Source organism: Xiphophorus maculatus, chromosome 20 (genome assembly GCF_002775205.1).
Source record: "Xiphophorus maculatus strain JP 163 A chromosome 20, X_maculatus-5.0-male, whole genome shotgun sequence".
Lineage (NCBI taxonomy): Eukaryota > Metazoa > Chordata > Actinopteri > Cyprinodontiformes > Poeciliidae > Xiphophorus > Xiphophorus maculatus.
The window spans coordinates 14,175,715-14,202,854 of NC_036462.1; the positions used below are offsets into that span (position 1 = coordinate 14,175,715).

The following is a 27,140-nucleotide window of genomic DNA, read 5'->3' on the forward strand; positions in this document are numbered from 1 at the left end:
TGTTCTTTGACTGAAATACTCTTTGCCACTAATGATTGTGGTAGGAGGCTTTTAAACAGCTCTGTTGCTTGTTTACTATTATATGGGGCTTATTCAACAAAATTCAACATTTACATTGCATAACTTTCAAACAATCACCACTTTTCAGGGCTCCCAAATCGAATGTGTCTTTTAGTATAAATATTTATATTTCTTTCTCCGTTATTCTTTTTCTATTGCACCTCATGCTGAGATGTTGGTGAAAAAGCTCAACTTTTTCACTCCTTGGACAGATCTTTAAGTTCAAGGAGAGACTTGTTGTTGCTACAGTTTTGTGTGTTCTGGATTATGGTGTTGTGCTTTATATCCACACGTATTCTCAAACCTACATACTTTGGAGACAGTTTATCATAGGACTGAGATTTATTAGAAAACATTGCTGTTTGTTATGTGGATTGTTGGATGATCTCTCTTGGGTACAGAAGTTTAGTTTCAAATGACTATTTTGGTCCGTCAAACTTCATATCAGAAAAAAAACAGTCTTTTGTCCCAGGATGTCCTTTTGTACCTAAAGTTGGTACGGATTATGTAAAAAAGACAGTTGGAACTGTTAACTAAATCTGCATATTTTCAAAAAACTTGTCTATAAGTTGGGGATGAAACATTTGAATGACAAATTAAATGATTTTCAAATTAAGATAAACAATAAAGTTCACAAAAAATAATCATGAGATAAATAAGGACTCCAGCCACAGCGCCTAATAAAAGTGTTCATATGCCTTGAACATTTCACATTTCATCAATTATAACCAGAATTATTTGGTTAGGGTTTAACATAGACGAACACAAAATAATGCTAATTGCAAACTAGCTCTAACTCATTTATATGGGATGCATATCATTTGGGATTGATTGGTTTTAGGTTTGGACTTTGACTGGGCCTTTCCAACATATACTCCTAAGTGAAATGGATGTTGTCTCTTCAATGTCTCACAGCATGTTTAGAGTGTTCAATCAGGGTGATGCCTATTTCCATATATTTGCTCGGACTCCTACATGGTCTGTGGCAAACTGCAAATGGGAGTTCTTATGACTTTCTTTATATAAGTCAAACGTTTATACAAAACGTGGGTTTTGTATAAAGCCCACGTTTGTGGACTGAGAGTAGTCTTTTTGACAGGATCTTTCATCTGAGCTGTTAATCTTTGTATCTCCTCCAGAGTTACCATAAGCCTCTTGGCCTTTTCCTGTCAAATTTGATTTCTTGGTTTTGGTATTGTGCTGATCTTTCACCAAATCTTCATTTTCCATAAATGTTAAGAATGCCTTGATGACTATAAAGATAGTCTTGTAATCTTAAAACTGATCTCGTCTGCTTGAGAGGACGTTGGGACTGTTTTACCCTCAAATTGTGGATATTGAGCACAGTGGATTGTCTTGGCCGGAAATCCCAGGTGTTCCCCGAGGACAAATGAGCCTGTTGAATGTGACATGTAGCCAATCAGAAAGTAAAGTAGTGAAAAACGGAGAAAAATCCAAAATACAGAAGACAAAATAATTGCCATGGTGCACCAGAAATAGAAGGATGGTGGACTTTGGAGACCTCTTTTTGTTTTGTTTATTCTCTGTTATAAAGAGTCCACAAACTATCATGTGTGTTGTGTTGTCTTTGTCATATGAATATACACAAAACACTGTAGGACCAAACTTGTTACATCTATATTTTATTGTTATGTTTAGTGTCTCTCGGGTTTTGAAAATCCACCAACTATTTTATAATGTTGCCGTGTGAACAAACCATTAGAAGTTCAGAGTTTAGGGTATGGTTTTATTACCTAACCCTCCTTTGAACTCTCCACAATTGTTTCCTTTATCTCCGACATCTATACAGTGTTCCTAGGTCTTCACAGCTGAAGCCAAACCTTTGAGGCCTTCGCAGATCAGCTGTGCTCATACCGAGAACAATTTACATAGTAGACTCTATTAATTTCATAATGCTAAAGTTAGGTAATTTCTATGTCTCATTTAGGTGTATTTGCACAAATTACTATTACTGAGTGTTGGTCTTTTATAAACCATAAAATACATTGGACATTTTAGTTTTAGCGTTACCACATGTAAAAAGTTGGAAATATATGAACTCTTTTGAAAGGGACTATGCAGTCTGTTGAGTAATTTTATCCTGCTCCTTTGTGTCTGACCGTTTTGGAAAAAGCCATATCTGTTGTGAAGAAATCTGAGCATCTTGAACATTACATTGGTTTTGCAACTTTGTTCCTTAGGGATGATTTCACATATTTCCCTTGATTTCACTTCTTTTTCCAAAGTGGTTGCATTCCAGCTGTGTTGACAGTGGCACAGCCTCTCTTAAACAACTTGAAGAACAGCTTGTGTCTGCAAATTATTTACCTTAACTACTTCAGTTATTCTTTACAGTAAGAGAACCTGAGTTCTTTTTTAAATATCTTTCTTGGAAAACTCACCCTGTAAGACAAATACAGTGTTTGTGGCTGCCGTACTTGCTTGGCCATTTTGGGTTTTAACACTATTAGTGTGTTACGACTGAAGTGCCAAATAATAGAAAGTATTTCTCCAAACTGTACATCTACCTCAAAGTCAAGCCTTGACATGTGGAAACCCGAGAAGTGGCTGGAGATGCCGCTGCAGCTCCCGCACACGTGCTGACATGAACACACCTCTACTAAGGCAACACAAACCAAACACCTCTTACTAATAATTTGTCACCTTTTATCTAGCCTGACAACTTGTTTTCCTACACAGTACTCATAGATTCAAACTTGAAAAGATTTTGCATGGCACCGTTTCTATACACATCCTCAGAAGAAAAGTTTGAGCCCGAACTTGTTTTCACCCTCAGTTACGACATAATTGAAAAAGTTTTGTTTCACTGCCAGGCTGCAGTCGCCTTCCTTTTTCTTTTCCCATGTTGTGCTGAACACAGAGCATGAATTTCCTCAGATGAGAGTTTTCTTAAGAGTCTCCAGAGTGCAGTTCAAATCCTTCCAGTAGCCCAGGGACTTGCTTTCTGTCACCCATTGCTTTATCTCTCTTTGCCTTTTGCCTCTGGAGCTCCTCTCTTTCCCACTGGATTTCTTTCTCCATCTAATAACTCGATGCCAAGCGGAGCACAAGTCATTCTCTTCCTCAGTCTATTTTAATTCTGCATCAGCTGGCAACTCTCCAGCAAAAGGAAAAATAACCAGGTTTCTTTGGGTATTAATAGTCATCAGTTTCACACACTTATACACATTCCTCTGCTTGTAGTAGAACAATACCTCAGTCCATGTGAATTTTAAGTGGACCCCACTGATTTTTTGCTGCCACATTCAAAACAAGTGAAAAGGAAACAATATGTGTTTGAGAGAAGAGGATGTTTGTTCCACAGGGTTGTTTTGCCAAGTATCTTTGGAGCCAGTGGAAGTCATTATCATACCGGGTGCTACTGTGCCATCTGAGCTTACTATTTTAGTTGTGTCCTGTTGCATAATTAGCATCCTTTGCTTTGTTTTTGTTACAAATCAGCATCTGAATAGTTGATCGGGGGTTATTTTGAGAATCTGTATAGGTTATAAAGGTTACATTCATTGAACAGAGCTATGGATCTATTGATTATTTATGAGTGTTGCTGATCTCTTTTCTGTTTTTTTATTCAAAATATAATCAGCATTTAAATTATTTTACTAATTTTATTGTACTTTACCTTTAATAAAAACATTACATATAAGTATTCAGACACATATGGGATATTTTTGTGGCCCTTTTTAAAACAAATTATTTTATAAAAAAGAACATTCATTTTGCATTGCTAGTCATTTTTTATGGAATTTATTTTTGCATGAATTGCATAAAAACGCAAAGCAAAAACACTTTTTATTGCATTTATATTATGAAACATTAGTAAATTCTTGGTTTTTGGTTATTTATTTATGAGGAGCCACAGTTGTATTTGTATTTCCCCTAATTCATGTAAAGCACTTTTAATTGCCTTGTTGCTGAAAATGTGCTATATAAATAAAATTACCTTACCTTACTGCAGTAGAGGGCCTTAAGGACTGTATGCAGCTCCAGAGTCACAGTTTGAAGAAAACTAGCCAATTATGCACAACCAAATAAAATCTACTGAAGTCTTTGACAAAACTGGAAAAATGTTGCAAGGTTATGAATGTATTTGTCATACACTACACATTAGATCATGGTAGAACAAAACTTTATTTGTGTACGCTAATCAAATCCGTTATTAACATTTGACTAAAAATACTTTTTATCTAGCTGATATTTTGTATTTAGCCTGTGCTTGATTTAATTGTGCTTTACTTTCTAAGAACTTGCTGAGAGGATGACGAGAACAAAAATCACAAATTGTTACATTACACCACAGCCTTGGGCAAACTTACCCTCGGGGCATAAAGCTTTCTATTTGGTTTGCTTTCATGTGGACGCTAGTACCCTCTGATGGTTGGACTTTGATAATCTCGGCTGACTTTTTTTCCTCCAATGTCTGTCCATTTTGGATGAAAACACCTTCAATGATCTGTGCCAACAAAAACAAATCTAGCTAAGTTGTAACTATGGTTAGCAGACCAGTGCTACTTAAAAGGGATGCTAATAAATTTGGCTTATCTTCTAGTTCTGAATCTAAGTAAAGATAATAAATAAATAAATGGATACAGATGTTTATTAAGTACCTCCCATTTTTCACAGTAAAGGTATTCAGGAAATTAGCATATAGTAAGATAAAATCTTAAGTCTTAATAAGACCGTAGATGTTTTAGCGCTCACAAAAGGCAGTTATTTTTTTGTGCCTTATATCAAGTGAAGTATCCTTGGCCTCCTTTCCGTGTCCTTTAGTTGGGCAATCGCACCACTAGGCACCCAAACAGCATGAGAGGAAGACAGTGTTTTGAGCAGAGGAGACGTTCCTCAGTGCCAGAGTTCGTCTTGTTCTCCCCGTGACACAGTCTGCCTCCCTGTTTGCATGATAACAGACATACTTCAGGAACAAGCGGGAGGACTGTGGGTACTCCTCATGGTGTTTACATGGGAGTGTGCATGCACGCCCTAATGTTTTGAACTTTTCCGAGGAGACATTTTTAATGATTAACCTCCAGCAGAATTCTGTATGTGGACTTGTAGTTTACAGGCATGTTTAATCTTTTTCTTTGCTTCAGATTTCCACTGTCTTTATTCAACAATTGTATTTTAGAAAAGCCACAAACACTCATATAACCAGGATTAGTTTGTGATGCATCTTTTAATGCTTTCTTATCTTTTCTGTTTGCACCACAGACATGGTGGACACCCAGCAGCTCCTAGCTTGGCCTGTCGGTTTCAGCCTGAGTACAGTGGACCTGCCAGAGCTGGACGACAGCCCCCACTACCTCGACATGAAACATTTGTCAGACTATGCCTCCATTTCCTCCTCCTCCATCCCTTCCTCCTTGTCTCCCCCACTTGTATCCTCCATCTCATCTGCTGGCTTGGCCTACGACATCAGTCCTCCGCTCAGTGAAGAACATTTGACGAATATGGACTACACAAATATGCACAGCTACAGGACAGAGATGGAGACACACAGTAAGTTCAGCTTAATTTGCTATGATTAAAAATTTTGTAGATTCGAAGACTAAAATAGAAGTTACTGCTGGTTGAAGCAACTAAAGAATCAATTGTCATTAATTTGAAATGTGTCTTTTTTTCTCTTTTAGACCCAATTAAGATGGAGCCAGAGTCACCTCCACAGTATTCTGACAACCCTTTGTTCTCCAAGTTCCCAGACGATGCATCACCTTCGGCATTGAACATCGAGTGTCGCGTGTGCGGAGACAAAGCCTCGGGGTTTCACTATGGGGTCCATGCCTGTGAGGGCTGCAAGGTAGGCCTGAAAAGATATAGTAAATGACAGGTGAAGTAATTAATCAAACATGTCTCTTTGCATACAGATTTAGCTTAATAAATAAAAAAAATCATTGGAAGGGTAATTTAATTCAAAATGTGGAACTCATAGATTTATTGCAGACATAGAGATACATTTCAATCAGATAATTCTGGCACATAGCTGATGAAAATTCAGCTCATTTTGATTCTCAGAAAATTAGGACATAACTCAGCACGAATGAAAATACAGATTCTATTTTATGGCCTATAGAAACATGGGAAAGACCGCTGACTCAGATACTCAATGAGGGTAGCCATAAAAAAAATATTGCTAAAGAAGTTGCTCTTCACAGAGTTGTATTCAGGCATATTTATATGAGATGAGAGACACCAGAATCAGCAGCGTAGACGAGCTGAAGGCCACTATTATAGCTACCTTGGTTTCCTTCAAACCTCAGCAGAACCGCTGGCTGATCGCCTCTATGTCACTGATGCAGTAATTCATGCAAAAGGAACCCCGAGCAAGTACTCAGTGTTCATACTATATAGTTCATGGATATGCTGTTCAATAGGGTGACAATTTCTTATTGACAGTGTTCTATAAAGGCCTTCTGTAGTATTCCCATTTTTAAAAAATATAATTTTGGCTTTCAAAATAAACTGAAATGTATAACACTGTCTGTGTATGAGTATATTATTCCAATGATGTGGTAATTTTTTGATATACACATGCCTTGTTATCTTCAATAATGAATTTAAGGGACGTTCTTTTCTTTAAAGAATCAGTTCAAGACCAAATAAAATATAATCTTACTGTAAAATGACAGAAACTAAAATTATATATCCAGAAATTAAAATCGGAAAAACAGCACCGCCTGAAATGATCCAAAAATTTATCAGTGCTGACTCTTTGTGGTGGGTTTGCAACAGATTTCCTGTCTCGTGGTGCTCTACAGTTTCATAAACACTTCTCTTCCATCATGCAACTCTTTTCTGTAACAGGAGTGATTTTTTTTTTTTTTTACTGAGAAAGAAATTCAGTTGTCGAATATTCCAAATATGAAGTGCATGGAGATATAAAACACATACTGTATTAGGTCATCTGTACTAATGTTTATGGACATGATTGTGGTTAAAATTTTTAGCAATAAAATTCCAGGTAAGCAAGTTTGAGGAATTTCTAGCAGGCATATTGGGAAATACTGGGAAGTGCTGGTTGCATCCAACAGAAACAGCTGGCAATAAAGTTGGTTAATGTAGCACGTCCTGCTGTGGTAATGGGTTACCTCCAGAGATTTATCTTAAAGCAGAGTGATAAACAGCATTGATAGGTTTGAAAGTGAATTAGGCTTATGTATCATGAATGACATAACCAGTCGAAAACTGATTCTAAATATTGTTTTTCTCTTTCTTAAGTGAAAAATTTTACATGTTTTTAATATGAAACCTCTATAGTACCTATGTTTCAATAACAAAGCCTGTGAGTTGTTTTATTTCATTGTTACCAGCAGACATGATTTTGTATTACAGGATCTATCAGTTCTTCCAAATTGTCCAGATTCTGATGCAATAAAGCAGCACCAGACTATCACATGACTATCATCATGGTTAATTTTAGCTATGGCGTTCTGTTTAAAATGCAGTTAGTTTTATACTGTATGTAACAGACCGACACCTTTCAAAGGGTTAAACTACTGTCTTAATAGTTCAGGAAATATTTCGCCATATGTATTGGGAATTTTAAGATGAAATTTGGGCCTTTATGTTCTTTAGTCAGCAGTGATTTGGCCTTCAAACTCCCCTTGTCATTTTTTCAAGTCTTTAGTTTTTTAGTTTTTATGGAATTATGTACACCAATCTTAGCAGAGACCTGAATTATTTACTTTTTTCCAAGGTTCCTTTTCTGATGTCCTGTATGAATCCTCAGTGTAACACTTACAGTTATTTTGGTAGGCCTTGCTCTTCTGGAAAGGTTCTCCACTATTAAATGTTTTCTTCATTTGTACAGAATTTCTCTCACTCTTCTTTGCTGGGGTTCCAACTTCTTAGAAACTTCCAGGCCCTTTAGATATCCATGACTTTGATTGAGTTTCTTCATATAACAACATGATGTATTGCTTTTTAGGATCTTTCATCTACTTGCTTTAATCAGAGTGGTTCTACTTAAGTGATTTCTTGATTCTACAAGCCTGTCTAATCAGGGCTAATTTGTGTGGTGGAAATTAATTCAGCCTGTGTTTCATCACTGTTAATTCATGATTTAGCAAGGGGGGAGCTATATTTTCACATAGAACCAGTTTGTTTTAGTTAGCTTATTTCCCGTACTTTTTAAAATTCTCTCTGTAACTCTGAAGTCAATTCAAGTCCACACCAGCTAACAAATTATTTATTGCTTGTTTCAAAAGGTAATGCCTAGGTTGAAAAAAAAAAACCCTGACAGTCACAAAACCTCAGAATACTGCCAGGAAATGTTAACCAGTGTCACAGTCGTCTCTGATTCTCTAAAGTGTTTCTGTACTGGTTGCTTCCTTTTTCTATGTCACTGTGTTACCTGCCATATGTCGGTGGAATAAATAATTGTATTATGCCCAGAGAGAAGTGGGCATTTTCCTACCTTTCTGATGTTTGTCACTCTAACCACAAGCCCTATGCATTTTTCCACTCGACACCGGCATCTGCCTCTGCATACAACGAGCCAGCCCCTTTAACTTTCTGTCGGTGTGTCTGTCTGTGCTGTCTGTAAGGAGTATAAATAACTGATAGAGTGTGGGTGAAGTGTCAGACATATTTCCATTTTCTTTGAAATATTTTGACATTATAGGAAGTTGAACTATAAATTGTGACACTATGTTCCAAATATAAATGAGAAGGATTTTCAGTTTCAGCAGTAGTACTTGGTACTCACCTTATACTTTGGTTCCAAGAAGGTTTCACAGGTTTAAAATGAAACTTACATTAAAGGCAGTGTGTACTAAAATCTACATGTACCTGTGAGCTAAATAAAAAAAATCTATTTTTACAAAATCACTCTTTATTACTACACACCGATATATTCCTTGATCCTTGCTAAATGTTAGGATTTACTTTAAGGCAGAAAAATGTAAATCCCACAAAAGCAAAGCCATTATAATCATCTTATATTAACACAAAATACAAATTTTGACTAACAACAACATGGAAACGTTATTCATTTTTGTTTTAAATGGTGTTGTATGCAATGAACCAAACAGACCAAACAATTATACTGTTGTCCTACAAATGCACTGCTTGCTCCGATTGATTTGAATGAAACTTTAAGGTGTTTGGTCAGTGTGTGGTACAGGTCATCATTACCAACTACAAATTAAATCGGAATGTAATTTAACCATAAAATAAAAATGATATATTTTAGTATTTATAAGTCAACAATTTGTATGTAAAAATGACATATCTAAACAATCAACTCAGCTACTTCTGTCAGTCGGAACGTCTTTGAGGGAGTTCCCTTCTTCAAAGATGATCTTGAGCATCAGTCAGAGTGAGCAACAAAGACCCCACATCCTGTTTAATCTAAACACCTGCGTTTTCAAACAAACAACCAAGTTTCAACTAAGATCTCATTGTTTCTGGTATTTAAAAACCATTTAATGCAATTAAATTAACACTATCTGAAGGGGCTACTGAAACAGCAGTCAACAAATGTCAAAACTTCATGTGGTTTAGATAAGTCTTATCATCGTCACTGTACGTTTGACATGTGGGTTTTATGAAGGATGTTTTTTGTGAATTATTGTTATCTCTACATCTCCCCACATCAGCCATTGTTTGCGCGAGTGATACCCTGTAGGAGGATTATGCTGTGGTGCACTGAGTTACAAAGACTTTGCTACTTTGAAACGTTGTGCCGCTACGTTTCACATTGTGGACAATTTTTAGAGGTCAAGCTCCCTTTTCATTTTTTGGATCTCATTCTTCAATCTCAAGTAGTCTTTCTATTTAATAACATTTGGAAAGCTTTGTTTTTTAACCAACCACATTTTTTTTTGTAGGCTCACTTTAACATTCCACAGTTCCTTCACCATTAACCCCAATGCTTGATGTTGGGCGTTCCTATTTTGTGTTTTCTTAGGCTTCATAATACACAATATACTCTGAGCTCAACAGACTTTGATTTTGATTTTTGTAGAAGCAAAAAATAAATACATTTGGAGAGCAAACACATGTTTTTACTCCCCTATTTGTCCCTGCAGTCTCACAGTCAGACAAATTTCCACTGTTAATTTGCATTATTGTTTTTAAACTACCCAGCAAAAAATAAAAATGACAAATAAATGTTACATTTTAATCCCGCTGTCATGTCAATCATCTCTTCAGTCAGTTTACTGCCATGAAGGGGAAAGTTAACATCAACAGAATTTGTATCAGTGTTATAGCTGCACTATATTTTTTATCACTCACCTTAAATCAGATAAAATACAGTAGAAAACCTTTGGCAGTATTCTAGGTGTGGGCTGCAGGCAGTTTAGGCCTGTTACCAATCTACAACAGAGTCACCTCTGCTCAGCGACATGCTTACAGATGCAATGATCTGTTAATTAAAGAAAGAAAGTATTTTAAAACAATGCAATCTCTTTCTAATTGCATAATTAGATTATAACCAACAGAACAAAAAATTCAAAAAGGTTTTACAGAGGTTCAAACTCAGGATGTCTGCCACTGAAGAAAGACTGTCAAGCTGCCAAATTAGACCTATTTGTCTCATGAGCTGTTAGATGAATATTTCATATCTGTGAGACATATTAATCAACAGAAAACCGTGTTTCTTTCATCTGATAGGATTTATTTAGGCCCTCTGGGATTGAATGCTAAGATGTGGGGGAGGAGGGTTGCTTAATACATTTTAATAACCAGGCACCTATGTTTGCATTTGTTCATTTTTGACACTTAGTTCTGTAGCTGCACAAGGGGTTCATGTCTTTCTGCCACTTTGTCATGTCATAACTTACTGGCCTGAATGAAAGTGAGTTACAGAAGTTATTGTTCTGCTGATGTCTCAGGGGACACTCACCAGAAGAAGGGGGTCAGCCAAGCAGGCAATCCCTTAATTGTTTCAAAATAGAAAACATTCTTTATTGAGGCGGAGGCTTGACCCCCTTTAACTTCCTCCTTCTCTAAATAACCTGCGATTAAAAAAGGAACATCTGGATCGTGGTGTAGATGTCAAAACAGACAAGCATTCCCAAAGAACGCAGCAGGGAGTTTCTAAACTCACATCACATTTTCAGTGCAGCTTTAAGGTTTTCTTGGTTTTATTGTTGATCCTACTCTACTTATCCATTTGCTGAGTTCATATTAAGGAAACAAAAATTGTCTTCAGAATATGTTTGGCAAGGTGTGTGCATTGGGAGTTTGACCGTGGCAGGAAACTTAATTGCTGAGATAAGAACAGATCTTATGACTTCTTTGGTTCTAAGGTTAAACATATAAAACACACCTTGGGATACAATCTACTCTTTTTTTAAATACAATTATGGGCATTTAGATTTATTTTCCATCAGATCAAACATTGAAAGCACATATTTACTTTACACTGATGTATCTGAGGTTTAATCATGGTGTCATTTCAGAAATGCAGACATTTGGCTTGAGAAACAATATTTTTTATCTTTCTTATTGATACATTTACTGCACTTTGGTCCTACAAGTTAAGAAAAGTGTGTCCACTGTATTTGCATTGACTGTTCTTTTTTCACCTCACAGGGTTTCTTCAGACGCACAATCAGGCTAAAGCTGGTATACGATCACTGTGATCTTCACTGTCGCATTCACAAGAAGTCACGCAACAAATGTCAATACTGCCGTTTCCAGAAGTGCCTCAATGTTGGGATGTCACACAATGGTAAGATTGTGATATCTGTTTTTTTATTCTTAACTCTATCCGTTCATGGAAGAATAATGGTGCATAAATAGGAAAAGCTAAGTGCAAACTCTCTGTTTTCATAGGATTTGAAAGTAACAACAGGTTCTGCTAACCAAATGCACTCAGTACGCTAAATATCAGCAAGTGTCACCGTCTCCTTAAAAGCAGAAGTTTGGGCAGCTTGCTGGTTCATAGTTTACAAGTGTGTAACAACACAATCTCAGAGAAGAACTATATCAGCAGTGATCTTAGAGAAGCAATTATAGCTGCTAATAATCAATCTGGAAAGGGCAATAAGGCAATGTCCAAACAAATTGCAGTCCATCATTCTAAAGAGATCATTATAAAATATAAAGTAGAGATAAAGTATAATGTAGAGATTATTATAAAATAGTAAATGTTTCTGCTAAACATTTAGGAGAGAAACCAAATCTTCCCAGGAGTGAAGGTACCAGCAAATTCACCCCAGCTTAGGCCGTGCAATATGGCCCAAACTGAGTCATGCAACAGTAGCAGGCAACATGATATCCAACATAGCAGCTAATCTACCACACAATTATGGAAAATAATTGTGAGAATTTGCATTTTAAAGCCCAGACTGTGTGAAAACCTGGATGGTCACTCTTTTGAAATATTGTGGTAGCATCTTAACAAAATGGTGCACAAAAACATTTCCACAAAGTTGGAAAGAAACTGAAGCAAAGTTTTGCAGAAGTAAAGGGCAAAATTCCTCTGCAGTAATAAGAGACTGAAGTCATACAGAAAATGGCAACTTTTAATTATTTCTGCTAATAGAGGCTCTAAAAATCTATTAAGTCATATGATGTGCCTAGTTTTTCCACAACTGTATTGGCATGGACGTATGTATAAAAAACAAACTGAAAATACTTATATGTGTATATATACTTATATGAGGTACATGACAAAGAAAAATGTCCATAGAGTCTGTTGTTTTACTTTTCTGCTCTATATCTCAGATAGTAACAAAACCAAGTTTGGTGTTGACTGTAAAAAATGTATTTTTACTTAGAAAAAGTCCGATCTTTTTTGATGTTCTAGTCTAGAACATCTCTACATAACTCCTCTCTACATAACTCCTCTTGCCCCAAATGCCCCCTTGAGAACATAATGCACACTGCTGGCCACACTACTGCACATTTAGTCTTCGAGGTGTGGCCACCCCACTGCCCTATATGTTGCCAATAGTTACTTCTGTGGTCTTGGGTTTTCATCGCAGACTTTGGGTCATGTTTCAGTTCACATTGCTGGTTCAGTGTACCTGATACCTTTTAAAGATGATCAAAAGTGAGGCTGTGGTCAACAGCTAACTCCAAATACTCACTAGTGTTAATTTTTTGCTTTCTGGGTTTTTATGACCAAGTGGCAAGACTTTTTAAAGTCCCTCTTTATTGGTGGTTGGTCTTAGTCTCCAGAAGAAGGGTTTAAGGATCTTTAAGTATCAGGTCATTCTGAAAGGAGCTCAAAATAGGCAGAAGTGAACAAAAATGAAATCTCATCTGAGAATTATTTTGTGCAAAAACTGTAACAAGTATGTTCTGTATAGTCCAAGAGCCTATTCTAACTTGTTCTATGAAGCATAATAGATCCCCTTTAAACACAGACCATCTTTCCCATTTTGTACATTTGTAGTTTTGATTGTTTCATACATGTTATCTTTTTAGATAAAAAACAAAAATTGTCAAGCTGTGCATGCATAATTTAACACAAGCTTATCAATATGTTCACCAAAATCCTGATTATTCTTTCTGCTTCTTCCTGTTTTGTGCTTCACGTTTAGTTTTATTTTAACCATGTGAAATTATTTTTGCAAAACTTGGATCCACAGCAGAAATGCAACATGAAAACAGTGCTGAACGGTGTAATCTCGTCCCTCACCCACCACTGTTTAGTTGCTGGTTTTTATTTTAGAAGCCATTGTTGGTCACTGAGGCTTGACGGACTCCACCTCCTCACGTGTGTTTGGTGACTGTATGAGCTCACTCGGGTGTGCTCGAGTGTTATTCCCCCAATTCTCTAGTCCATTTTGTCATACCTGTTAGGGTGGGCCAGCCTCAGCCGCTTGATTCTTTGACCTCTGGTGGATTATTAGCAACTCTTTTTACTGTGAAATGATGACAACCTTTTGTAAACCTACCAGAGCAATACCTCATACTTCAGTTAATCCGCCTGTACAAATTTGTACAGCCTGCTGAATATCTTGCATGCAGAATATATGAATATGCTTGAAATCCCCTCTTAACTGTTGCTTGAGTTACATGCATTCTTAAAGTAATGAAAATTTCAAGAGTGAAAAAGTGAAATCCAGCCATGTTTTTTAATTAATTCTGAGAGTCCTTTGATTTTGACCTCTGCTTGAAGCTACAGGTGAGACGTGTTAACAAATGAACAGTTGTTGCTGCTCAAAATAGCATTGCAGATGCTGGTGAACTACGAACTCTGTTAGAATGAGAATAATTCCTTATTGATTAAAGACAAAATAATCAAATGTGAATGTTTTCATTCCATTCAAAAGTTTCTTTCATTCCTCTCTTGTCTTTGTGAATAGTAAATGATTGTATTTAAATGGTACCTTTAATATATACAATTCACAAAGAGAGAATATAAAATAAACATGATTAAAATAATAAATTATAAATTAAATGATACATATCATCAAAAGCCAATAATCTTTAATATTTAAAAGAACCTAAGGAAAACACCTTTGAATTAGCATGCCTTTAGCTGCTCTTAAAATGAGTCCAGATGTAAAAACAAACAACTCTTGTTCTAGAAGATACAACAGTTAGGAAAAATGAAGCCCCACAAGTTTTATATCTGCTCCCTCGGACTATGCGGTGATTTTGGCTTGACGACATTGGGAGCTTGAAGCCTTCACTCAGTAGAAAGGAGCTTCATCCTTAGAATGTTAGTCAGGATTGTTTTTAATGAATTCTAAAAAGAATTTTGTTTGTGCAAGAATATTTTTTTTCTCGTCAGCTATTCTTCCTGTTCCATGGAAGTGACTTTTTGAGAAAAAAATGTCAAGCATTTACTGTAACAAATGTCAACTGTCATATGAAGCACACATGGTTTCAGGGTTTAACAGAAAACCTGCCAGACATTCTTTATCACACCTCAATTACTTTGTTTGTTGTCATCCTACAACCAGTTGCTAATGCCTTTCTCTCTGCATTCGTTCATATCCTCCTTGTATTACTGAACAACAATTCAGCAACTTTGAAAATGCGCCACAGTGTGGGTGTTTGTTTTATCAATGATTGACATCTCAGAGCCTGTAGTTTCACCGGGTTTCTCCAACATGCTGTGTCACTGCCTCAGGCTCGTTGCCCAGAGAGATGCACGTCCGCTTTGGTTTTGTGTTGATTTGCCCAAGGTGGGCATCAACCACACACTCGACATTTCACAACTGCATAAAGCTGCAGCTAAAGAATGGTGCATGTCTAAATTTAGGCGAGGGATAATTAATGATTTCCAACTGTAATGGGACGTCTCGACTTTCTCACGGCATGGCATTAAATTTCACCTCGTTCTGATTAGGCTTTATGAAAAGTAAAACGTCATTTTAAACTTAAAAAACATTGTTGTTGTAGTTATTGTGAAATTATAGACATTTTTAATGGCAAATTCTACAAACTCAACCATGATACTAAAGTTGGTTATCTGCAAATAGGACCTATTTTGTAATTGAAACTCAATCAGGGCTCCTTTGTTCAGTTCTTTTAGTTTTAAATGTCGGTTGTAATGCCACCTGCAGTGGCTGAAGGAAAGGGGAGGGGAAGTAAGATTAGATAAGTGTAGGTCTTCCAGTGAACTGTTTAAACCTAATTGCCAATGCATTATCAAGGTGCAGAACAAGTTGAAATGCATCACAAGACACACCTTATAAAAACTCAACAGGACCATTTATCATGTGCTTTTAACAGTCGATCTATCCCTTTTCTGTCATAGACAGTGAAACTTATTTATAGAAAATGTCTGAGCCATTACCTCACTCTGCTAACTCATGTCTGGATGCAGCCTGATAGTAATCACAAATTGGTTTTCCTGTTCTGGAAATTTCGCCTATGTTTAATTAAATGCGTTGACATCAAGTCTGTTGTATGTTTTGAAACTGGACAAGATTAGTTTCAACAGACAATCGATCAAACCTGAACAGATCCGAGCAACAACACACTTCAATACTTATTTAGGAATTTAAGAACAGAAGCCAAATTTAAAGGAGAAGGCTTTTTAAAGTAAAGTTTCTGTGTTTCTGAATTTCTTAAATGCAAGAAATGAAATTAGGTCAGTATTTTTTTTTCCTATCATTTTTAACACAAATGCAATTCATTTTTAAATAATTTCAGACAGTTTTTTATTTAAATCTTAAAGCACTGTTAGCACTGACTGAAAAAAATACAAATTTCAGTCTGCTAACAAAGGCAGGGGTTCTGCAGCTTTAATGTAGAGTGCTCTGTTCTTATTCACTTTTTGTAGATATTTGCATTTGAACTCTCATGACTTGGATATTTATTTCTATTTTCATTTCAAATAGAATAGTCGATAGTGTGTTTAATGTTTTGAATATTTGTTTTCTACATAGGCTAACATACATTTCTGGGTTTTTTTCCCAGCCATTCGTTTTGGCCGAATGCCTCAGGCAGAGAAGGAGAAGCTGTTGGCTGAGTTCTCGTCTGACATGGAGCACATGCACCCGGAGGCTGCAGATCTAAGGGCTCTGTCCCGGCATCTGTATGAAGCCTATCTGAAGTATTTCCCCCTTACCAAAGCCAAGGCCAGGGCAATCCTCTCTGGGAAGACGGGAGAAAAAGTGGTAAGAATGGCTGGCTGATTTCCGTTCTACTTTTATCTCTTTCATCTGTGACTGATTTGTAACATCAGTCACATTAAGACACCAGTGCCATTTAGACAGCTTTATGAAATATGTAAAAAGAATAAACATGATAGAGAATAAATCTTTATTAGTAAACTTAATGTGAACTTGTTCTGTCAAAAGTCTTTAAGTTATGAACATCTTGTATTTTTAAGTTTACGTGCAGTAGCTGTGCGTTCTTGTTCTGTTCTAATCTGAGCTGCTGAACCAGTTTCTGTCACGTCTGCTCTGCCTTCTGGCAATTGTTGCACATAATAAAAATGTGAAATTCTGCATTTAAAAACTTTGAATTAAGGAAATGTTAAACTTTCCAAATGCAAATGCGCATGCAAACATACTAAGCACTATTTTTGTCATGTCACAAAATCCCATTCAAATGGACACTTTGCAGGGTTTTGTTTTTGTTTTGACTGGGGATGTGGTTCAACTGGTTTCTATGTGCTTTGGCTGTCATAAAATCTCTAACAGGTGGTTAGACTGGGAAACAAACAGGGTTTTTTTACTGTATACTGTGTCAATTTTAATGCTGACATATACAGTAGTTTACTGAACCATCTATAAAATGGCACATCAAAAATGTAAGAAATGTATGTGTCAAAAAAACAATCTGAGATTTTATCGGGTTTTTTTGGGGGGGTTTTTTACATTTTCTTCAGTTGTTTGACTTCATTGTCCAACATATGGTTGGTTACAATATACTACTATAGCAGCCACTAAACTCTGTTTTATCGTTTTTCTAGACTAAAGTGTTTTTTCTTTTACTATGCCGTAAAGCAAAACTTTCAAGTTAAATGTCTAATAAGTTTTACAGATTGCGCATCATGACATTATGAATCAACCAAACATAATAAAAAATCTCTTAAATTTGTAATTCTGTACAAAATCATTTCAATACCAAATGAATAAGAAATAACAAAGGATCAAAAGAATATTATTAATGCTGTAGTTTTTCTTTATGCTATTTTTTAAAGCTTTTGCAGCGATTTTAGGTTTTTCTTCTGTTGGTAAATTCTGATGACCTCAAGGTTGCTCTGCATCTCTTTGTTCAGCTTGTTATGACTGTTCGCCTCAGCCATAGCCTCCAAATGACACTGGCTCAGCATTTTGTTTGAAGCACTCCTTGCTCATTTACGAAATCATTGCGTACCTCCTAAAACAAATTAGGAGTAAATGATTTTAGCTTTTGTGGAATATTTACATTTTTTTTAGCATCCAAGGTTGAGATATTAGTCGTTGTTTGATCATGTTTAACTGCAGTAAGGAAACAAAGAGGGATTTTTTTCCTGTGTGTGTGTGTGTGTTTTTTTTTGTAGAAAACCACAAAAGTAGACAGTAAGACAGGATGGCTCAACATATTTGTGATAAGGTCAGGCTGATGGTTAAGAATGACTACCTTTTACCAAACAATTGTGTTTTGTTGAATCACTTTCATTAGAGCAATGATTGAATATACCAAAAATTACATTAATATTAAAAAACATCTACGCAGGACTACAGGACTACTAAAGTACGAGACAAGAAAAAACTACATTTCCTTATCTAATTGTGTTTTGGTTCTGTTTAAATGACAAATATTATATTTGGATTTTTTTGTTGTTCAGGATTGCAGATTACAATAATTATATTTATTTCCATGTGTGAGGTTATGAAAAAAATGATAAAGGGAAAGGGAAAGCACAAGTCAGCAGAGAATACAGTTGAAGTGGTATTTTTGCATCTGGAACATTAAAACTTTGACATCAGTGCAAAACACAATGGCCACTCAAGACAGAAGTGCTGACATCAAGTCTCCAGCCTAAATGAGAGTTTTATCCCATGAAGAAGGAGGAAGTCCTGTTGGAGACATTCTGGTCCAGTTCTGACTGGCATTATTACTGTGACTGCTTTCATTTATCACCAACTATTGTATCCCCTGTTTGCAAGTCGAACAGTGTTAGGTTTTACATAACCACTGCAAACTGAAAGTAAAACGTTGAACTGCTTTTAGTGAATGAAAACAGTTGGAATGATTTTGCAATTACAAAAATCTTCTGTATGTGTATGTGCAGCCTTTCATCATTCATGACATGAAGTCTCTAATAGAAGGGGAGCAATTCATCAACTGTAGGCAGATACCAGCCCAGGAACACCAGCTGATGTCCACCGTTACAGTTGGAGGTTAGTAAAGCCACAATCTATTAAGTTACAATTTTATTGATTTATATATATATATATATATATATATATATATAAAGTATTTATTTAAAAACCTAGATTGAGTTTCTTGTCTGCAAGCAATTTTAGTGAATCATAAGAGCTTTTCTTACAAACATTAACTCTTTGCATTCAACAAGTCACATATTTCTTAAATATTTTGAGTTTAAAGTTAAATTTGAATAAGCTATATGAAGTCTTTTCTATGTTTATATTTAACTACCAACAGCCTAAAATGCTTCATTGACTCACAGCTAAGAATAGGAGTGAAAACCGTAAGCTAATTTTCCCATTGGCTAGAAAAAAGACAAGAGATGAGAAGATAGACCGCTTCACAAGCACAACAATGAAGAAACTAAACTTATGCTGATTTTTGCGCTGATGCTTACATGATTAATCATCACTGAAACTACAATTATGCCCACTATTATACATAGACCAGGTAAATAAAGATTTTGAGTTGTTTTTAGTCACCCATGATGTTTGTTTCTGATAGGAAATCACACAAGAATGCCTCTAAAAGTAAAATAAAACAATTTATTTCAATTACCAATGGACAAATATTTAGTTATTGGCCATCTTTGTGTATGTTTCTACTGGTGTTATAATGACTTAGTTCTAGTGTTGACCTTCAAGTCTTTTATTTTGATGGGTTTCCATGCCAACACCCTAATCTCCACAGATTCTCTATCAGGCTCAAATCTGGACTTAAACTGGCCCAGTCCGAAATCTTGATAGTCATTATCAAACGAAAGATTTTTTTAGAAATAAAAGTTTATTTTAAATCTTCAAATTTGCCATTAGTATGAACAACCTTGGGTGTACTTCATGCACTGTTATACATCTCACGGCTTCAGGAATCCCAGGAGCCTACTCAGGGTCAGATTATGGAGCTTTGGGAACGGGGATCAACGGATTGACACCTGATGGGGCGGAGCTACGTTTCTTCAAAAGCTGTCAGTCACGCTCTGCAGAAGCAGTAAGAGAAGTGACAGAATTTGCAAAGAGCATTCCAGGATTCATCAATCTGGATCTCAATGATCAAGTAAGAAAAACAATCTTTGGGTAAAATGGACTTTTTTGAGTTTTGCATGATGTTATAATGTTATTCTTTCATCAGAAATATAACTTCCGCAATGAGCAGAACGGTTATAAATGGCATAATGGAGTGCTGGAAAGAGCAGGAGCTACTTAAAGAGACTGAAGCTCAATTAAAATTTTTAGAACAACCGAAGGTAACACTTGATTGTGCACTATGTACATGGAAAATACATAACACCCCTTTAAGAGCCACTTTTGAGAGTAAAAAAAACAACAAATAAAGCACAGAGTAGGAGAGCATGGAGCAAGCTGTAATACAGGGTTATTGTAACAAAGACCTTTTGTATATTTGCTGAGGGTGGAGTGATGAGAGATCCAGAGTCAAAAACCAAACAGTAAATGAAGGAATAAATACATATAAAAAATTTAGACCATATACACCCTCTTCAGGGTCCTTGAGGGTGCATGGGAGTTTGCTGGGATGAAAATCATCACCTCTAGTCTATGGTCTTGAGACAGAAAAGGGAAGAGTGCCTTCTCAAGATGTCAGAGAAGAGTTGAGGAGTTCAAGTGTCTACGGTTCTCATTCAAGAATGAGGAAAAAACAGAGAGGAAAAGGGGAATTGGTGTGGTGGCTGCAGTTATGCGAGTACTTTACCGGTCTTTCATGGTGAAGAGAGAGCTGAGTCTGGTCACAAGCGCTGGCTAGAAAGAACAAGATTACAGATACAAGTGTTTGCAAGTGTGCATGAGTCCCTTAGCAATAGGATGAAAAGTTCAGTCATGTTACGGGCACATCCCACTGGGAGGAGACCGAGAGAAATTATACAAATGTGATCACAAACAACACAGATAAAAAGCAATAATTACTACTAATCCCTGTATTGTCAAAGCATAAGTCACGGTTTGTGGGTGAATAAGTGGACCTCTTTACTATAAGTGGATTTGTATTGAATGAAACACTGTATTGAATTAAAGCGTTCCAAATTACACCGCAGTCGATTAAACTGCTGTCAGTTTCAGCTACATTGTTAAAAATTCTGAAGGTTGCTGATGTTGAGAGTTTCTTTGTGTGAAACATAATTAAGATGTAGAAACGAATAAAACATAATCTATTAGTCTATGGCTTCCATTAATAAACAAAATATGATTTTGTTGCATCCTCTACATGTTTTCGAATATCTCACCACTGGGGACGGGGACCCATCTTCAGAGCTTCCTTTTAACCAGTAAATATTTTTGTCCAGGTGACGTTGCTGAAATACGGAGTGATTGAAGTTTTGATCATCATGATGTCGCCTCTGATGAACAAGGATGGCACCCTGATCTCCTACGGACAGATCTTCATGACGCGGGAGTTCCTCAAGAGTCTCAGGAAACCTTTCTGTCAGATGATGGAGCCAAAGTTTGAGTTTGGAGTCAAGTTTAACACTCTGGAGCTGGATGACAGTGACATGGCGCTGTTTTTGGCTGTTATTATCCTCAGTGGGGGTGAGTGTTCACTATTTGTCAGGGATTGTTATTATCTAATAGGATGTTTAATGATTTTTTTCTAAGTTGTGCAATTTTACTTATTTTTTTAGGGTTTTGTTGAGTCTGATGCAAATCCTTGAAGCAGGGGGCAATTTTTAAACTTGCTGTGCCCAGAACAAAACTATAAATCATTACACTGCTGCCATTAAAACCACTAAAGCCAAATCTCTTTTACACCAAGGCAAAGCAAACCACTTCCTGTTAAAACAATTTGTTTCAAAATCATATGTAATACCCCAATTCATTGATTTCATCTCTATGCAAAAATGTCTTAAATGTAATATTTATCTTCTATTTACTGCCAGAGAAAATGTTTATTTTTATTAAAAAAGACTTTATGTCCACACAAAGATCGAAGGTACCTCCTGTCCACAACTTATTATCTTTTAGTGATAAACATGTTATCTTTGGACAGTCTTAACCCATTTATCAAGTCACTAAATGGGTAGTAACTTGTAACTTGTTCTCGTGTGTTCTCTGTTTCACACGAGAACAATAAAACGCTGCATCACAAGAGTCTGGAATCAATAACTGCAAAAGTTGCACTTGTGATGAGGGAGAAATGACAAGAGAGGTGAGGTTTCAGAGACGACCACAGGAGTGAACAACAATCACGCAGCTCCCACTTGTGCACGTTTCTATACTAGCCATGAAGATTTAGAGTAAAAGGAAAAGTACTGGTGGGAAAAGGCGTGAAACTTTTGGTCTTCGGTCCTCACACTTATGAGTTCAGTTTCTTAGAAGCAAACATCAGGAAGTCGAAGCGTTTTACTCATGTGTAATTAGGCAATCCCTCATATCTGAACAGAGCCTTCTGAGTTTGTCCAGTCCTGCTGATTATTAGTGCAGATCTACTAGATAAAAACCTGACTTTGAACATTATTTAGATTAAAATCCAATAATGAGCTAAATTATTAACTTAAATGACTGATTATGGCTTAATAAGCAGCTTTTTGTACAAAACAGAAAACCACCTCCCTAATAAGAAATGATTTCAATGCATTTAGGACTCCATGTTCTGTGTCTTCAATTCAGTTTATCTGTGTGTCATGTTTATCTGTGTCATGAGTTGGCACACCCCCTTAATACACTTTACAAAAAAAAACAATTCAATCCAATCATACATACAATCCAACTGATCCGACTTATCAACAAGGCAGCGAAGTTCAAATTGGTTAAAATTTTCTCTACCTATAGAAACACAGCAGAGTGCATTAAATCATATGTAAATTTTATTACCTCATATCCTAACCCCGCTTTAACCTTCACATTATTTCTAACCTGTCTGGTGTGTCCCTTGGTCTGTGTGAGTTATTTTATGAACTAATGTTCTCCAAGAAACTTCTGAGACTTTCACAGAACAGCTGTATTTATATATGGATTAAATTATATGTACAGTAGGTGGACTTCATTTATTAAGTGACTGCAGAAGATAATGGTTGCTCTAATTTTGAGGTGCATTGTGAAATGATATCAGCGTGAGGTCTGTTACTAATTGATCCCCTGTGTCTCTGTGCCCCGTCCAGACCGGCCCGGCCTGCTGAACGTGAAGCCCATCGAGCAGCTTCAAGAGACAGTGCTCCATTCGCTGGAGCTGCAACTGAAGCTCAGCCATCCAGACTCCCTGCAGCTGTTTGCCAAGCTGCTCCAGAAGATGACGGACCTGCGTCAGATAGTCACTGACCATGTGCACCTCATCGAGCTGCTGAAGAAGACCGAGGTGGACATGCTCCTACACCCTTTGCTGCAAGAGATCATGAAGGACTTGTACTAGAGCTCAAAAGGAAAAGAGGACAAGCGCTGTAATGTGAAGAAAAACCAAGACTGTTAAATCATGAATTGAAATTAATCATTTACCAGAAGGTGGAGAAGAACAGGAACACAAAAATCAAGAAAAGAAATGAAATTTTTGATCTGTTTCTAGACAGTCTCAATGTGATTAATTTGTGGCGCACAGTCATTTGTCTACCATAGAGCCTGAACATATCATCACGGGCTGTCTGCCAACTTCAGTACGAAACTACCACCTTTTGCAGCAAAGTGCCGATGACTAACAGAAAGAGAGGGAACCGTCACTTAGCAAACTTAATGCAAAAATTCTTCGTGCTTCATCACTGTCAAAGCTACACGTGCCTTAAAGGGAAACATTTTTCACGCCTCGTCACTCACAGCATTTGTTGTTGTCGCATGGCTTGTTTCTTCACAGCCATCCACAGAGATCAGCAGTGCACGTACATACATCAGTATCTCTGCGAACACGCACAAATGCATGAATGCTCACGCGTAAAATTGCGCACAGTCGTTTTCTGTTTTGGCATCAGGGTGAAGGTGCTATCTCATTTTAATCAGCTGCATCCAAAAACAGAAATCAGATTAGTGCTTATAACTTATTCTGGTCCCATACACCGCTTAGAAACTGTGAGAAAGTAAGTGTGAGCTAACAGAGGGCACACAGCAGGAATGATGTTGGCTCTAAAGTATGCCTTAATGATCGAATGTTTAGCTTTTTTTAAAAGATCCAATGTTGTTCTTAAACATATTGTACATATTCAATGTATAATATATGTAATCACTCATTTTGTTTCCATTTGTATGAAATTCTTGAACCAAACTTGCTTTTGAGCCTTTAGATTCAGCAACTTGGTTGAGTTCTAATTTTTCAATGTGAAATTTTTTTGTATCTATTTCAGTCCATTTTTTGTGTGCAGGCAAAAAGACTGGATTCTTACCTACTGGGGAGATAAAGAGTGAGAAATTACCTGTAAATAAAATATTTTTTAACTTTTTTTACTTGGAGTCTGTTTCTTGCTTAAGGACAATCGACAATGCATCAAAGCTATTTTCAACTATCTATAACCATCACTTTAGTAATACAGCTGGAAGATGAAAATCTGCCCCAATCTCAAGTCTTTTGCAGTCACATTTCAACAATGTTTTTTTCTTTTGCATTTAACGTCTGTACAAGGCAAGAAAGTGTGCATCAGAATATTTGGCTCAGGTCACTGCTGTTCAAACTATTTCCAAACATCTTCCTTGGAGGCATTGCTCAGACACTTTCAAATCTAGTTTTACAGTCATGACATCAGCTGTCTTCCGTGCCTATTACCAAATACTTCTAAACACACACACACACACGCACACACCCCCGCTGCTGCCATTGCAACATCTGAACTATGCTGGGCCGGAAGACCGGAGTCTGTGGGCTCTAATTTCATCTGCAGGAAGGGAAGTTGGTTTACTTTATGAAGATTGTGTTTTTTAGATTTAATGCTTTCTTCTGGTTAGAGTATAAATCCTTTTCATCTCATTTTATACTTTTCACAGCTTAGAGAGTTTTGGTATTAGAATAGCTTACAGGAGAGATCGCGTGCAAAGCAGAGGTCAGAGTAACATTCAAACTCCGGACATTAAACTTTAACCCAGCGAGACACCAGGTCACTTTCATAAACTTTCATTTACACAAAGCTTCCTCAGCGTCTGGTCAGATTGTCATTGCGTGTTGTTTTTCTAACTCATGCCAGGTGCTTTATGTCAGGGAAGTCAGCCAGGAGGCTCAATTCCTATTTATGTCAAGTTCAATCTGAACTACGTTAGACAATTCCCTCAGTGTATAGTACCGAAGCTCTTCAAAATATGCATACATCTCTAATCAGTCAATGTTTCTTTTTTCTCTTGTAGTGTATCGGTCTGTATTCATAAACCTGGTCCTCATGTAACCCTGCCCTGCATGTTTTAGATGTGTCTCTGTTCCTGCACACCTGATTCAAATAATTGCATGACTTCCTCAACAGCCACCAAATGCTGCAGAAGCCCATTCATTCAAGTCAGTTGTTTGAAAGCAAGGAAACACGTGGAATATGGGGCACTTGATGATCAGATTTGAGAACTACCGATCTAAGCCTAGAGGTACGTTCACACCACCAAACGCATTTTGCGCGTCTGGTTTACATTCAAAGTGTACGTGGAGGCGCGTCTAGGGCCCATCGCGGCGCGTTTCGAGTGTCTAGCTCGGCGCGATTTGAAGCATTTCGCACGTTAGACGCGTCAAGCGCGTCAGACAAATAGGCCGGCAACTGAAAATAACCTCTAAAGCTATTTTGACATCGACGCGCCTCCACATAGACTTGAATGTAAACCAGAAGCGCGAAACGCGGTTGGTGTAGAGCAAAAATGTCAAGCGTCTGCATTCAACGTGCACACGCGTCGAACGTGAAGCGTCGGACGCGTTTGGTGTGAACGCACCGTAGCGCACTGAGTCGTGTAGATGATAAACAGTTTGGATTCTGATGAACTTGTTAAAATTCTGTTATGTTTGACGAGAGTATTTGAAACTAGTTAAACTTGTTTTTGTGTCCTTTGGGTGACTGTTGATAAGTGGATTCTGTAATTGTGTTGCAATCTGAAGGTTTTATTCAAGCTTCCTGCTTCCTGTTGCATGTTGATGCTCCCCTCAACAAGACACTTATCCCAGGATTGCCCACCAACCTGTATATCTGTGTATGAATGTGGGTGTCATTGGATATGGACAGTATAATTAAAAGTTTGAAAGAAATTCTATCCATTGTTAATTTGCATCACTTTTCCTCTTGCGCGCAGCTTTCAAGCTCATCCTGCTTATTCAACGTGTGTCATAGGCAAAAGTTTCCCAATACTTTTACTTTACTTTCCAGCATTGACACTAAATATTACTCAATAGAAAATGTTGTCTTTCATTCATTTTCTAGACAGATAACCAGGACAGCCATTCAGAAATTTGTTGATTCTATGTTAGTCTTATTTTTTTATATTTATGTTGCAAAAAGCTCCAAGAAGCTTTTCCATGTTTTGGTATGTTGCTGCTGAGCTCAGTGGCTTTAAAAGAGTATTTTCTCATGAAACCACTAAACACAATACCTAGCATGAGAACTGTGAAGGTAAGCCAAAATGTACCACTGTGTTGCCAGAAAACCTGAAAAACATTTTTAAAAAGGTTCTAGAAAAGTTGTTTGAATTATTACAAAAAAAAAAAAAGAATTGTTAGATGGCTGTGGGTTTGGAGAAACAGAAAATGTTTTATTGACTTTTTGATCAAAAACTCATCAGCAAAACAAAATAGTTTGTTTTTTTCCCCTCCCCCAAGGACAAAAAACCTTCATAGGAACCCTCAAAAAGGTCCTAATTAAACTTCTACCGAATTGATAAACTGTTACACCAGTTTTCAAACAAAAATTTAAAAAACAATAACTGTGTAGTGTGTACTGTCTACATTGCAGATAACTAAAATTTGCTCAGGGTTTCTAATACTGAACTTAAATTCAAGGTGATTTTCACAGGAACAACTATTTAAGGAAACAGATTTTGATATAATTACAGAAAACATCTGGAGGATCTAGAACATAGTCAACAAGTAACTCAGATCCACATGGATCATACTAATGGTTGTTTCAAGCAGAAGGAGACATCCTTACTTTAACCACTAAGGTTGTCATTTCCAATTCTAACTTAGTATGAAAAAAAAATAGTTATAAATTAGTTTTAGGTCTAAGTCTATGACAACAAGGTCTGTTCTCTTACCGTGTATTCCTGGGATGAAAAATACCTTTGTCTTTTTGCAATAAGCTGTAAGAAGTTCTGCCTACACCCTCAAGAGGGAAATAAACACGCTCATCCAGTGAGTTTAAGGCACTGGATGAGCCTTAAACTCATGTGGTGACGCTAAAATATAAC

The 27,140-nt window shown here is 36.8% G+C and overlaps 1 protein-coding gene across 4 annotated transcripts in view; it reads left to right on the forward strand.

Moving 5' to 3' along the window:
• pparg (peroxisome proliferator activated receptor gamma) overlaps window positions 1-23,331 on the forward strand; it is a 42,592-nt gene extending 19,261 nt beyond the window's left edge. For all 4 annotated transcript variants that reach the window (XM_005796956.2, XM_023325414.1, XM_023325416.1 and 1 more), the window contains exons 2-9: window positions 5,287-5,574; window positions 5,706-5,872; window positions 11,614-11,752; window positions 16,408-16,607; window positions 18,716-18,824; window positions 19,718-19,905; window positions 21,149-21,392; window positions 22,961-23,331. In XM_005796956.2, the coding sequence (XP_005797013.1) occupies window positions 5,289-5,574; window positions 5,706-5,872; window positions 11,614-11,752; window positions 16,408-16,607; window positions 18,716-18,824; window positions 19,718-19,905; window positions 21,149-21,392; window positions 22,961-23,208 (1,581 nt within the window). In that variant the 5' untranslated portion in view covers window positions 5,287-5,288 and the 3' untranslated portion in view covers window positions 23,209-23,331. The remainder of the gene's footprint in view (window positions 1-5,286; window positions 5,575-5,705; window positions 5,873-11,613; window positions 11,753-16,407; window positions 16,608-18,715; window positions 18,825-19,717; window positions 19,906-21,148; window positions 21,393-22,960) is intronic.
• Window positions 23,332-27,140: the final 3,809 nt, after the last annotated feature.